The sequence below is a fragment of the Dermochelys coriacea genome, chromosome 17, assembly GCF_009764565.3.
Source record: "Dermochelys coriacea isolate rDerCor1 chromosome 17, rDerCor1.pri.v4, whole genome shotgun sequence".
In the NCBI taxonomy this organism is placed as follows: Eukaryota; Metazoa; Chordata; order Testudines; family Dermochelyidae; genus Dermochelys; species Dermochelys coriacea.
The window spans coordinates 5,066,157-5,080,438 of NC_050084.1; the positions used below are offsets into that span (position 1 = coordinate 5,066,157).

General features: G+C 42.2%; 1 protein-coding gene and 1 long non-coding RNA gene across 10 annotated transcripts in view; both read right to left on the reverse strand.

Moving 5' to 3' along the window:
- The window catches only part of TRIM37 (tripartite motif containing 37), a 51,606-nt gene extending 45,555 nt beyond the window's left edge, over nucleotides 1–6,051 (reverse strand). For 7 of the 9 annotated variants that reach the window (XR_006276259.1, XR_005289333.2, XM_043499633.1 and 4 more), the window contains exons 1-4: nucleotides 5,815–5,931; nucleotides 5,625–5,722; nucleotides 3,149–3,250; nucleotides 701–741 (exon numbers count right to left, since the gene is read on the reverse strand). Coding sequence is in view for 7 of the 9 variants with exons in the window: in XM_043499633.1 (XP_043355568.1) it covers nucleotides 701–741; nucleotides 3,149–3,250; nucleotides 5,625–5,722; nucleotides 5,815–5,821 (248 nt within the window). In the remaining 2 variants the exon portion in view is untranslated. Of the gene's footprint in view, nucleotides 1–700; nucleotides 742–3,148; nucleotides 3,251–5,624 lie in introns of all 9 variants that reach the window. The other 2 variants (XM_043499632.1, XM_043499631.1) reach the window with 2 other exon arrangements.
- A 2,892-nt stretch (nucleotides 6,052–8,943) lies between these two features.
- Nucleotides 8,944–12,144, reverse strand: LOC122457004. The gene is made up of 2 exons (XR_006276260.1): nucleotides 9,605–12,144; nucleotides 8,944–9,269 (listed from the first exon to the last, which is right to left on the reverse strand). It is a non-coding gene; the product is annotated as an uncharacterized LOC122457004 (long non-coding RNA).
- Between the last annotated feature and the right edge of the window lie 2,138 nt (nucleotides 12,145–14,282).

Here is a 14,282-nt window from a genome sequence, read left to right on the forward strand (position 1 = left end):
TATATGAGTAATAGAAGATACAATAAAGCTGTTTGTCTATTCGCATTTAAAAGGTTATCTTCAAAACCCATTAGGCTTAGAACTTTAAGGTTTTTGGTTTGTTTGCTTTTAATATAAAGAGCTTACATTCTGAAGAAATTGATTGCTCACCCACCTCACAAGAAAAGTGTCTTACTTGCCATGAGGAAGTGGATTTTTTTCAAGCTCTGTACTTATGGGACACAAATGTTAAGAATGTGCATGCCGCTTGCCTCTTTGGGCACGCTGCAACATGTGTATTCCTGGAAATGTCTGTCTCTCAGATCTATAGAAAGAGGGTAAATTTCCGTCAATCTAAAAGCTAGAAGCGTTGTTTGGTCCCTATGCTGGCCATTCAAGGAGTGACACTGAATAGTTCTGAAAGGAGTCCTGTCCACTTCTTCTGGCTAGATGGCGTTATATCCCTAAAATGGGTGCAATAACATGGTGGGGATCACCAAGATTTTACATAGGTCAGTCCTGGCCATACTAAAAAAAAGATTAAAAATAATTACTTTGCCAGTTTAGATAAGGCTTCATATCACAATAGGTACAACCTTCAAAAGAGAAGCGTGTGATATACATGGGATACTTACCGAGACAAAAAACCCAACACACCTAATAACCATAAGAAAGCTGACTAGAGTTACAATGCATTTCTAATTTATTAAAAATATCTTACCGACAGTGAGGGCACTGAGCTCTTTGTTCAGTCAGCCAACGCTATAGAAAAAGAGGATGGGCACATTTTGAGACACACAAGAGAGTTAAAGATACAGACATTCACACACATTGATTTCACTTTTGTCTCACTTATACTAGAAGTCATTTTTTTCTGTGCCAATCCTCCTGTACTTTTCCCTTACACTCATGATTTAAATTCATGGGATTTAGCCAATACAAGCAATCTCAGTTTAACATGCAACTATTTTAACCCCCACAAGAAACAGAAGGGGGTTTTTTTTGGTTGGGGAGCGTTGGTTTAACAGCAGTTCTACTGTTACAGTAAAGGGAGTTTTGAGATGTCTGGCATATCACCAGAAGCCACAGAATCTATCACACAGTCATACACTAAGGGGTATATTCTAGTAAAAAGCAAAGATATTGCAGGTGTTTCGCACTGCCTCTACACACTACTTTTCAAGGAACCACATATTCTGCTACTCAGCTAATCATATAGCTTTCCTTCAGAAGATATTACAATTAATTGATTTATTGACTAGCAAATCCAATAGGGATTGAATGGCAGGGTCGGGAAGGCACCTATAGCCCTGGTGAGAACTGGATCTCCTTAATATAACCTGAAAATTCAAACTTTAGTGATAAAACTGCTTAACTTATTCAAACCACAACTATGTCTAAAGTCTCAGATTAAAAACTCCTCTCTGCCAGAGCAAGGTTTCTCAGCCCGTAGGCTACGACCCCAAATTGGGTCACCAGAAAGTGTCAAAGGGTTGTAGGGCTGGCTGAACTCAGCTCTGTGCTCTGGATATTATGATGTGTTGAACAGTGTAGCAGATTTGGCCACCTTGGCCCTTTGACATGACAACAGAGGGATGGATGGGCCAAATTTGAATGAAGGGCACTGTGACCCCATGCTCCAAGTCACAATTCCCAGAATGGGGACCTGAGCCCAGCTGGGTCCCCAGGACAGGAGCTGGGAGGGTGCAGTTGGTGTCACAGTCTCCCGTAGATACTTCCCCCCTCCAATATAATTCATCGCGCCCCACTGCCATGTGACACCCCATTTGCCATACCCCATCCTGCTCTCCATCCCTTCCAGAATGGACCTCCCAATGTATCCTTCCCGCACAGCTGGGTGACTCTTCCCCATCATACTGATCATCCTAGCCCTTATCCCTGCAGATCTTCCCTCACTGTACTCCCACCAGCCCTTTCTGCCCAGCCTACCCATTTTACCCCCGGACCTCAAATCCTCTTTACTCTCTGTCTCCCATGGGCCACGTGTGGGGGCTGTGTGTTTTCTGAGGAGGCGTTGGCTTGCTGCATCTCCCCCAGCTCCCTCCATTCCCATGTCCTTCCCCAGCCTCCCAACTCCTTCTTCATTATACCCCTAGGCTCCCCGACCTCCCTTTACCCAGAACTCCAAATCCCTGCTTTATCCTCTGTGCCCCATGCACCATGTGGCGGGGACTGGTTTTTTTGGGTGAATGTCTCATCTTACCACCCTTCCCCCAAGTTGCCAGTGGGGGATGGGTTGCCCAGCTGTTCACACCTGGCCAAAGCATCTGGAATCTGAACTCTAAGCGCCCCCTCACCCAGGACAGACCACTGGGAGGAGGAGAATTAGGTCTGGAGGCATATCTCCAAGGCCATGACAGTCCATCAAGGTTTACAAATGAGTCCTGAGCCCAAAACAGTTAAAAACCACTTCCATAGAGCAACAGTAACTCAACTGGCATCCTTAATGCATGGTTAGAGTCCTTAATATCTTGATCTACAATCATGTGCACAAGTTACAAGTCAAAAGATGGATTTTTTTATTTGCCAGACCCATAAACACTACCCAAGATCTCAAAATTTTCCACCGCCATAAGTCCTACACTCAAAACCACATTGTAAGTGCTATCATCAAATACAACAGTAGCGATCGGCTTGGTACTCCAGTGCTCATGATTTTGTGGCAGGCAACCACACTAGCCAAAACTATGCCCAAGACTACCCAACTACTCACTCAACAGGCTTCTAGCATTGTTTCTGAACATGGTGCCAGGAAAACAATTCAGCAGCCATGATTGAAGCCTGTTTTAATATGGACAGGGCCTCACAAATTACAAAGGTATTATGGCCTAGCAGAACTCTGTACTGCAGGTCTAGGTCTCATTTCCCAGACAGGCAGCACTGAAAAGACCCCTTATGAGATGTTAGAGGAAGGGACTGTTGTATGCTTGTTGCTCAAAAGTGACTCTTCCAGCCAATTAAGCAGTGTTGAGTGATCCAAAAGGGTTGGTCATGGTACAAGTCTAACTTCTATAGGGAGAAACAAGGAGCACAGAGTAAGGAAAGGAAACTCAGTGCTCCAGCAAGGACACAAGGTAAGTTTGCCCTGTAGCTCTTTAGTTAATAATCTATACATAAACAGAAATTAGAAAATAAAATGTGAACTTACCCGAATGCAACTGAAACAACATAGCTTGGAGCAATGTGGACACAGACGTGCATCACGCAACTTTTCCATACAAATAAAACATCGGAACACCTCAGCAATGCTCTGAAAAAAGTTAAGATTCACACCAGTGTTAAGATATACACTTGAAGCTGGTTAGATGTTCAGCGGTCAAACCATCAGACTTAATAACAATGAGTCCTACTCTGCAAGGCTACAGATGACATGCTGAACTTGAATCATGATGGTGGCATGTCCCAAGACAAACAACCATCGATCACACCTTCCCCATTTTCTCTTTTTCCATGAACATGCTGTTAGTTCACTTTGTTTTATCACTATTTTTTTCCATCTGTATATGTCTGTAGCCAAAAGACACTATTCCCACTCGTATGTGTATGACACAATGGCCTGAATGAACAAGCACTCTACACATACAGAATCAGATTCTTAAGCCAGGAGGGCCGATGTGATCATTTAGTCAGACCTCCTGTTAACACAGGCCAAAAAACTTCTCCACAATAATTCCTATTTCAACTAGAGCATATTTTTTAGAGAAACATCCAATTACCCTAATTAATTACCCTCACTGTTAAAAATGTACACCTTATTTCCAGTCTAAAGTTGCCTAGCTACTTACTGTCATTGGATCTTGTTATAATAGCCTGCTGTACCAAAGAGCACATTATCAAATATTTGTTCCCCATGTAGGTACTTATAGACTGTGATCTCACCCTTTAACCTTCTCTTTATTGAGTTAGAAAGCTCAAGCGCCTTAAGTTTATCACTGTAAGACGTGTTTTCCAATCCTTTAATCATACATACTGAACCATCTCCAATATATCAAAATTCAACTGAATATGAAATGGCAAAATGTGATGTGACTGCAAAAAAGGCAAATATGATTCTGGGGTGTATTAACAGGAGTGTTGTATGTAAGACATGAGAGGTAATTGTCCCGCTTTACTCAGCACTGCTGAGGCCCCAGCTGGAGTACTGTGTCCAATTCTGGGCACCACAATTTAGAAAGGAGGTGGACAAATGGGAAAGAATCCAAAGGACAGCTCAAAAATCATTTATTCGAGAGTAACTATAGCTGAATTGTTAATTTGCTAGAGCTACGATGATCAATTTCCCAAGGTACATAAGCCCTTATAATCTCCTATCTTCTCATTCTCTCCCTACATAAACCTTTCCATATCTCAAAAAACTTGTCTCCTATCTCTGAAATCCTACTGTTGCTATAATTTTTGAGAAATGGTGACCATAACTGAATACAATATTTCAGATGAGGGCAACCTTTTATTTATTTATAAAAGTGGCATAACAACATTTTCTGTGTTTCCTATACTGTACCATAATATTGTTGGTTTCCTATCACTGCACACCGAGCGGATGTTTTTTCACGAAAACCATCCACAATGGCGTTTGGATCTTTTTCTTGTGTGGTTACAACTCATATGCAGCAGAACGTATGATGGGTTCCAATTACTCCTTCCAATGTGCATTTTACCTTCCACATGTCAAAACTAAAATTAATCAGCCATCATGCTCTCCATTTCTAGCTTTGTTATGTGTCTCTGAAGTTCTTCAAAATCTTCTCTAACCTGGACTAATCTAAATAATTTTGTGTCACCTGCATTTTTTTTTTTTGTCTCTTTCACTGCTCACTCCCTTTTCCAGATCATTAATGCATATGCTAAACAGTCTCAGTGCAGAACCTTGTGGCACCCAGCCATTAACTTGTGACATGTTGAAAAACTTATACCTATACTTTGTTTTCTGTCTCTTGTGCAATATCTAACTTACAGCTCTTTGACCTCTCGCCCCACAACTACTCATGGTACATCTACATTACAAGCACGATGGCGACACGCCTGCAGTTGTGCCGTAGTGTAGACACTTGCTACAGCAACAGAAGAGGTTTTTTTCTGTTGCTGTAGCAAATCCATCTACTCAAGAGACAGTAGCTAGGTCAATGAAAGAATTCTTCCGTCCAGCTAGCGGTGCTGACACCACAGTTTAGATCAGCCTCGCTTCGCCTCGCAGGGGTGCGAAAAGAGAGGACAACTCACCCCCCCCCCCCCGCCCCCAGCCCCATAGCTAGGTCAACTTCAGTTTTTGGTAGAGGCCAGGTCCTAGTTTCCTTATTCCCTCGCGAGCGGCTCTGCCGGAGGCTTTCTGAAAGCTCACACATCACCCACCTGTCCTCCCTTCCCCAAGACAGAGGCACAGACCATCCTAGCGGGTGGGCCAGGCCCAACTTTCCTGGGCAGCCCCGTGTTCAGCCAGCGAGCCTGGCAGCAGAGCGATGCTCACCTCGACCCGCCACAACCGGGGCCGCCCCAGGAGCCAGGGCGAAGCCAGGGGTGGAACCCAGGCGCCCTGGCACCCCAAGCTCGAGCGCAGGCGGCCTCCCGCCAGGGAGGGGAGCCGAGCCCGTCCCGCCCCAGCAGGTGGAGGCTGCCCACCCCCTCACCTCCACGCTCTGCTCGTCCATGGCCTCGCCTCTCCCGGCGCCCGCCCGCAGCGGGGAGGCTCCCCAGCGCCCCGGGGAGCAGGTCCCGGCCGCAGCCCCTGCGGGAGAGAAAGAGCGTAAGGAGCCGCGGGGGAGAGGCTGCTCCTCACCGGCCCGGCTCCCTCCGCAGCGCCCCGGCCCCGCTAGCTACCGGCCATGTTCGCCCAGGGGGTCAGGGGCGCCGCCGCCGGCTCCTCCCTCAGCTCGGCCTCCCGCCTGCCCGCCCTGCGGCTGAGGGAGCCGGGCCGACCCCTCCCTCACGTGATCCTCCCCAGCCCCAGTGCGCAGGCGCCGCCGTGTCCCCTCCTGCGGCCGCAGGGCGCCTGCACGCTGCCGTGGGGTGGCGCGTCCGCAAAGGATGCGGTCCCCGCCCCCCTCCACCTGCGGCGTCCGCAGAGCGTGCAGCCCCCCGCCCCGCTGCTGCAGCGTCCGCAGAGGGTGCAGCCGCCCCCCAATCGCTGAGGATGCGGCCTCAGCAGAGGATACAGGTTTCCCCTCCCTCTCCCCGCCCGTTCTTCTCCCACTGCTGCAGCATCAGCAAAGGGTTCAGCCCGTGCTTCATTTCTGCCAGGGCTCGGTAGTTCATAGCCCCAGCAGCCCTGGGCTTGCTGCCTCGCTTCTTAATGTAAAAGTTGCTTGACCCCGGCACCGCGTTCATTACAAATTAAGGACGGGGTACGGGCCCCTGCTGTTCTCCCAGGGCTGCAGCATCTGCAGAGAGCGCAAGCCCCTCTCCCTACACGGCTGCAGCATGAGGTAGGAGGCTGTACCCCTGTCCCACTTTTGCAGGCTGGTAAATAAGCTTTAAATCTTCCCCGCTTCTTCCGCAGGCAGCAGCGTCGGCCACATGCACCATCTTCAGGCCCAGCTTCCAATCTCACTGGAGCCAGGAAGAGGACACTGGCCTAGTTTGCAAGCGGTAGCATTAGCAGTGGGGTGGCTGCCTCACATTTAGTCCATGCAAAGAAGGATTTTAAAAATGTTTCTCAGAAAGGCTTGAGTGCCTCACTACAGCACCCATCAGGAAAAAAAAATAAAATAAAAACCAAAGTAAAATTAGAGAGGTCTCCCTGCAAGTCATTACTGGAGATTAATAGGTCAGAATCACTAGGCAGGATGACATGGCCTCCATCATGTCTCCTGTCCCCTGCATCCTGCTATAGAAAAAAAGAAACTGAGATGGAAAACAACATGCTAGTACTTATACAGCAGGTTTCATCTTCAAAGCACTGTGCTACCAGTAGGAAAGACTTGGCTTCTTTTTTCAAAACCTCTTTCCTTCTGCTGACTACTACAAGATTGTTTGTTTCCTACAGTATTTGCAAATGCTCTATCCATTCCTGATTTTCAAAATGGCAACTGAAAGGGTTTCCTTAAGTGCACTATTTCACATCCAGGACAATCTCACACTCCTGGCTAATGTGGAAGACACTCTCTTACAGAAGTGACACAGGTGGGCTAGATACGGATACTGAGTTTCAAATCTACAGTGTGAGAGTTGATGGTGTTACAGACTGGGCATCTTCTTACATTCCTTGAAAGCAGCGGGTGAGAGCAGAGGCTCCTTTGCCTCATTTAAAATTTGTCAGTAAAAATAAGTTTGAAGTAGAGTTTGTGAAAACCAGGTAGTTCCTTTGAACATTTTACCATTGTTTAAGGAGATTTTTTTTTTTTTGTTTAAAGGGCTACCATAATAATCAGTGGGGATAGAAATAACGTGCTACAAATTTCTCACTATTCTAGGTCTATGATAAAAGTAAAACATTTTAAAAACACATCAGGCCTTGTAAATGTATTAAACACTTATATTACTGTAGCCCTCAAATGCCTTAACTGAAATTCCCTCCTGCCCCCGACAGCATACACACAGATTAAAGGGCACAATTTTCAGAGGTACTGAGCACAAGCTGCTCCCATTGATTTCTATTAGAGTTAAGGGTGCTCAGATCCTCTGAAAAATCCAGCCCATGACATCCTCTCTGCTCCAACTCACTTAAAGTGTCAATATTGTCAACTCTTACAATAGGGGTGGTTTTTGTAAAATCCCCAAATCTTGCAATCATGTGATTAAAAAAAAAAAGTGATTGTTACCTAAAGTAGTTTCTAAGGCTCAGGATTACAAAGAAAACCTTTAAAAGCTAGTAAAAAGAACTCAGTATTATTTATTGAAATCATGATAGGTATGCCAATTTCATGTTTTTGGGGGCTCTGAAAATGATTTTTTCTAAATGCTTCTGGTTGCCATTATCACCCTTCTCACCTACCTGCCAGATACACAGCTCAGTGTTCTGTTGCCCTGCTGCAGTTGATGACATCACTAACTCCTAAACAAGTTTAAATACAGTTCCCTGTAGCTGTTGCAAATCCACACACATTTCTGAACATCTGTTTCTTCAAACTTGGGATTTGAGCTTAGTTTTAGACCTTTACTACCTGTACTATGTGCCAGCAACCTTACTGAGTTTTTGTTATCGTTAGGCCTTAGTTGTTCTAGTTCTATGAATCCTAAACTCTGTTGTCTTAAACTTTGGATTTCAGCAACAGTTAAAACCAAATCCCTACTAAACACAATTTAGCTGCAAGGACAGAGACAGACTTTCAGAATTTAACCAATTTTTTAAAGTGGCCCTGCAGATGGTTTATCTTTGGCTACATTTGCTTTTAAATCACACTCAGCACCATTTCAGATGTTGCCAACCCCTAATCACTCATGTCACTTCATCTAAGCGGCAGAAGCAATTTAATCTTCACTATTCCAGAAGAAAGGGAAGAGCTAAGCAGCCTGACTCTAGAACAGAAAGTGACTGACAGTTTTAATCTAACCAAGCATAATCTTTTGTTTATCAGTTTGTGAAGTGAGTTCAACTCAAATTAAAAAAAAAAAAAAAGTGTGGAGTATTCCAGTTGTTTGATTTCTGCCTGTAATCTAAACTGGGAAGGTTTATAACAAGATAGCATAGCAACCACCAGACTGCTATGCCACAATAGCTTGAATCAGAAACCAAGTGATTGTTTTATTGAACAGTTTAACCGCGTGGTTTGACTGTAATACAAAAAAACTGCATAGGTTAAGGGAAATTTAGGAGTTGTGAAGAGAAAAGCTTCCCCGCTGAGCAAACAGTTCATGTTCTGGTATTCTCAAAAAAAAAAAAAAAAAAAAAAAAGTCATTTAATGCATCAGTAACTTCCCCTTTTGATGTTTATAGTTGTCCCTCAGGATGTTTGTTGTTACGGTTGTTCAGGCGACATAATTAAAAAGTCAACTTGAAGCAGATTAGAATTTGGTACAAGATTTTTTTCTTTTTATGTTATATGAAAAAGCACATTCAATTGTATATTATGCTATGGGGACAACGATAAATTTGAAATAATTAGATAAGGACATTTACTTTGAAATTCACAAGAGTTGCTCTGATATCTACATATTGTTTCTTATGTTAATTATTTCAGAGTGCAATAAATATTTATGGACTAATATACAATAACTAATATTTTATATAATACTATGTAAAATCTGCAGTACCTGTACTATGTGCCACTTAGTTTTCTGGATAGAGTTTAAGGAGCAAGTCCATAGACAGTATTTTTAATTGCTTTCCAAGACACCTAGAGTACAGGAGAGGTTTTTTTTATTTTGTATTTTTTAAGTGCATATACTGAAATAAAATAACTGATCACTACCACCCAGTGAAACTGGCCATTAAAATTACTAAAACAGCAAATTTCCTATAATTTTAAAATACTTTTTACATTTATCACTATTTGAACTCCTAGTATGTTCATGCATTTCCCTTAAAAATAAAATAAAATGGGACCATATATGAAAACAGAACATATTGCAATGGAGGGAGTGTATGAACATATCTAAAGAAACTATTATCTTAAAAAAAATCAAATCCTATTGAAAGTTTTTGTACATACTATTCGAGGATGTGTTTTACCTTATTACAGAAGAGTCATGTGGCAGTAGCCACTCCATCTCAGCTGATGCTTTTGTCTTTGTTTGTAATCTGGTTGACCAGAGATACCTGTGGCTGCCAGCAACAAAACTTTACTCAGCATTTTATGCCTCTCTCAATACGTCAGGTTTGTGAGCTACACGAACACTAAAAAATGTTGTTACAGCTTGCTATTTATTCACAGTGCAAACTAAGATAAAAAACAGTTCCCCTCTGCCAGTTCAGTATGAAGACAAACATTTCATAGATTGTAATGTACAGTAACTTTATTGGAAACTATTCATTTATATTTAATTTTTACTTAAATTATGTCAATCCACATTCCTTACAAAAAGAATTCACAAGGAAATGTTAAGAAAATGAAAGTCGAAATTATTCCACTTTCTACAATATCAGTTCACAAGCTCGAAGGAAGCACATACTCTAGCATTTTCCAAATACTTAATTCAATAGTTCTTATTACACTCACTGATAAGTTATTCAGTGTGTTGATCTATAGAATACTCAAAACAAAGGTGAATTCCACAGTTGCCTTTGGAGAGCTTTCCCCCCAGCAGATCTAACTAAAATATTGGCCACCTACTGTACATAAATTGTTATTACAGTAGAACCTCAAAGTTATGAAAACCAGAGAGTTACGAACTGACCAGTCAACCACACACCTCGTTTTGAACCAGAAGTACAAAATCAGAGAGCAGCAGAGACCAAAGAAAAAAAAAGCTAAAAGCAAATGCAATACAGTACTGTGTTAAACGTAAACTGCTAGACAATAAAGGGAAAGTAGCATTTTTCTTTTGCACAGTGAAGTTTCAAAGCTGTATTAAGTCAATGTTCAGTTGTAAACTTTTGAAAGAACCATAATGTTTTGTTCAGTTATGAATATTTCAGAGTTATGAACAACCTTTATTCATGGGGGTTTGTAACTCAGGTTCTATTGTAGTTTTAAATGGCACTGCATTTTTGCAAGATGCCTAAAAATACATTGGTGAACAATGTTCTTACAAAACAGACTAGCATTCCTCAGGAAACTTTAAAAAAACAAAACAAAACCGAAATCTACAAAATTATGAACACTCGGTGTGCAAGTAATCCACTACATCTATTCAAAAACATTCAAATAAGTCTGAAGTTAAGACAGTAAAACTTGCCACAAGAGATGCAAATGCTCTAAATGCTTCTAGAAATTATGCCTTGGTCCTGTGACTTTGATATACCAAACAAAACATGCCAAGAATTAATCATCTTTTAATAGTGACTATGGGGCCAATCCAACTTCCATTAATGTCAACTGAAAGATTCCCATTGACTTAACTGGCAGTTGCATATAGTCCTATGTCAAAGAGGAAACAAAGGGCCCAATCTTGCAAGCCTTCCACATTCAGAACTCACTGAAATCAAAGGGAGGTCTGTACAGGAAAGATTTGTGGGACTGGGTCCAGAGCAAGGATGTGGAGAAAAAAAAACAAACAGACGCATTATTAAAATAGTTTACAAAACGACCAATACAAACATGAAAAAGTACAAATATGAGGGGAAAAGGTTTGATGGAAATTAATTACAAAAAAGATATGCACTGAGGACCGCAGTTCCAAGGTTGCCTTGGCCAGACAGAACAGTCCAGATATATATAGGCAAAAATACACACAAAGCAGCACATCTATCATCTTCCAATAGTATTGTTGTAATTTGTTTTCTATAGCATCATATAATATGGATGTGGTATTATAATTTGGTCAGTGTTCAATCTCTTTTTTTATTATTACATAAAACACTAGCCAAATAGCTTACTGAGTAGAGTATTCTTTGCTTGGTGTTGAAGTAGCAGCCTTATTTTGAGTGGAGCTGATGGGAACAAATTTTAGATATTTTCACATGCACAAACACCAAACAAACCCATACAACCCACCATCTATTTTTTCAGTGCAAAAAAATATGCAATATTCCAAACTAGTTGTGGATTTGGCATTTCAGCTCTTATATCATACCAGGTATCTGAAAAAGGTAAAACAATTCCTTGGGCAGTGTATTTTTGCAACAGATTCTGAAGTTGTGGAACTCTGGACAGTTGCTTTTACTGCAGCAGGAAGTGGTCCCTAGAGAATTTAATGGGCTCTGGATTTACTAAAACTGTCCTCAGTCCTCTGTTTAAAAATAAAACCTTAAGGAAAAACAAAAAAAATTACAGAATCTTGAGAAAGTCATGCTGCATTTCCTTGTCAATAGTTATGGAGCCAATGAGCCTAGATATCACCTGCAAAAGAGCAGCTTGAAGAGCTGGAGTCAGTGGTTGGTGTACAGAGATGTAGTTTGCACGATTGACTTGATATTATGGAGAGCTGCATGAGGTAGGCTGCAACACGCCTAGCAGTACCATGGCAGGCTTTATCTAGTTCAATCATTTTTTCTTATTCGTATGAATGCTAAACATTTCAAAAAGACATTCTGGAATGGTGACTAAGTCAGGCCATTGACTTATAAAATGGTTACGGAAATCAGTTATTGGGAGATTCAGAAGGTAAGCTGAAAGAAAAGGAGTACTTGTGGCACCTTAGAGACTAACAAATTTATTAGAGCATAAGCTTTCGTGAGCTACAGCTCACTTCATCGGATGCATTTGGTGGAAAAAACAGAGGAGAGATTTATATACACACACACAGAGATCATACACACTGTAAGGAGAGTGATCACTTAAGATAAGCCATCACCAACAGCAGGGGGGGGAAAGGAGGAAAACCTTTCATGGTGACAAGCAGGTAGGCTAATTCCAGCAGTTAACAAGAATATCAGAGGAACAGTGGGGGGTGGGGTGGGAGGGAGAAATACCATGGGGAAATAGTTTTACTTTGTGTAATGACTCATCCATTCCCAGTCTCTATTCAAGCCTAAGTTAATTGTATCCAGTTTGCAAATTAATTCCAATTCAGCAGTCTCTCGTTGGAGTCTGTTTTTGAAGCTTTTTTGTTGAAGTATAGCCACTCTTAGGTCTGTGATCGAGTGACCAGAGAGATTGAAGTGTTCTCCAACTGGTTTTTGAAAGTTATAATTCTTGACGTCTGATTTGTGTCCATTCATTCTTTTACGTAGAGACTGTCCAGTTTGGCCAATGTACATGGCAGAGGGGCATTGCTGGCACATGATGGCATATATCACATTGGTAGATGCGCAGGTGAACGAGCCTCTGATAGTGTGGCTGATGTGATTAGGCCCTATGATGGTATCCCCTGAATAGATATGTGGACAGAGTTGGCAACGGGCTTTGTTGCAAGGATAGGTTCCTGGGTTAGTGGTTCTGTTGTGTGGTGTGTGGTTGCTGGTGAGTATTTGCTTCAGATTGGGGGGCTGTCTGTAAGCAAGGACTGGTCTGTCTCCCAAGATCTGAGAGAGCGATGGCTCGTCCTTCAGGATAGGTTGTAGATCCTTGATGATGCGTTGGAGAGGTTTTAGTTGGGGGCTGAAGGTGATGGCTAGTGGCGTTCTGTTGTTTTCTTTGTTGGGCCTGTCCTGTAGTAGGTGACTTCTGGGTACTCTTCTGGCTCTGTCAATCTGTTTCTTCACTTCAGCAGGTGGGTATTGTAGTTGTAGGAATGCATGATAGAGATCTTGTAGGTGTTTGTCTCTGTCTGAGGGGTTGGAGCAAATGCGGTTATATCGTAGCGCTTGGCTGTAGACAATGGATCGAGTGGTATGATCTGGATGAAAGCTAGAGGCATGTAGGTAGGAATAGCGGTCAGTAGGTTTCCGATATAGGGTGGTGTGATAGATAGGAAATTTCCTTCAATAGCTGTACAAACTTTATTGAATTAAGTTTCAGTGTTTTAGGAGTTCATTGTATTACAAATGTTTATATATTATTGTGAAATTGTATGTAATGTTTCTAGGGAGGAGACCTTAATGTAAACCCTGGGAAATGTTATCAGCTTCAAAAAGGTGATTTGAAACAAAGTGAATTTATAAAAAGTCAAGTGAGTTTCCTTGAGAAACTTGTGGGGGAGCTGGAAAGAGAATGAAAATTCCCCATCTTTAGACCCAGCCTTTTGAAATTACACCTTGAGGAGAAACCCATTGTCTTACCGCTTACCCATTTGCTGTCTAAGATCAAAGAGCCAATCAATAAAAAGAAGAGACTCTCAGACTCATAGGTGTGCTTGTTCTGAACTACCATGGTTATGAACTTGTAACTAGAGGAAAACCCCTTGGGGTGGGGTTTGAAGGACTAATCATCCGACAGAGCCATTGCTCAAGTAGGAGTATGCTCTGGTAAGTTTATTAGTATGTGTGTAGGTTCTTTTATTGTTTTAATAAGTTCTCTCTAATGCTCTTACCTTAAGAAAAAATGTGCTTGCTTAGAAAAAGCTGTGTGGTAACTTAACTGTGGGCAATCACACTGATTATAGTCTCTGAAAAGAAGGCAAAGCAAACCTGCTTAGGCAGTCAGACTTGTGGGGTAATTCATAGTGTAGGCAGGGAACTGTGCAGCCTGGAAATATCCTGGTCAGGAGGAAATGAGATGCGCGTCTCCGCCCAGGACCAGTAACAGCTGAGGAACCAGAAGCCTGAAAGTGCATGCCCTTGCTGGGCCACTGATGGAATACACGGCCAGTTGCCCTAAACTGTGACCTATGAAGTAGTAATACTTTTAGAGCCTACTTGGCTTTCATAT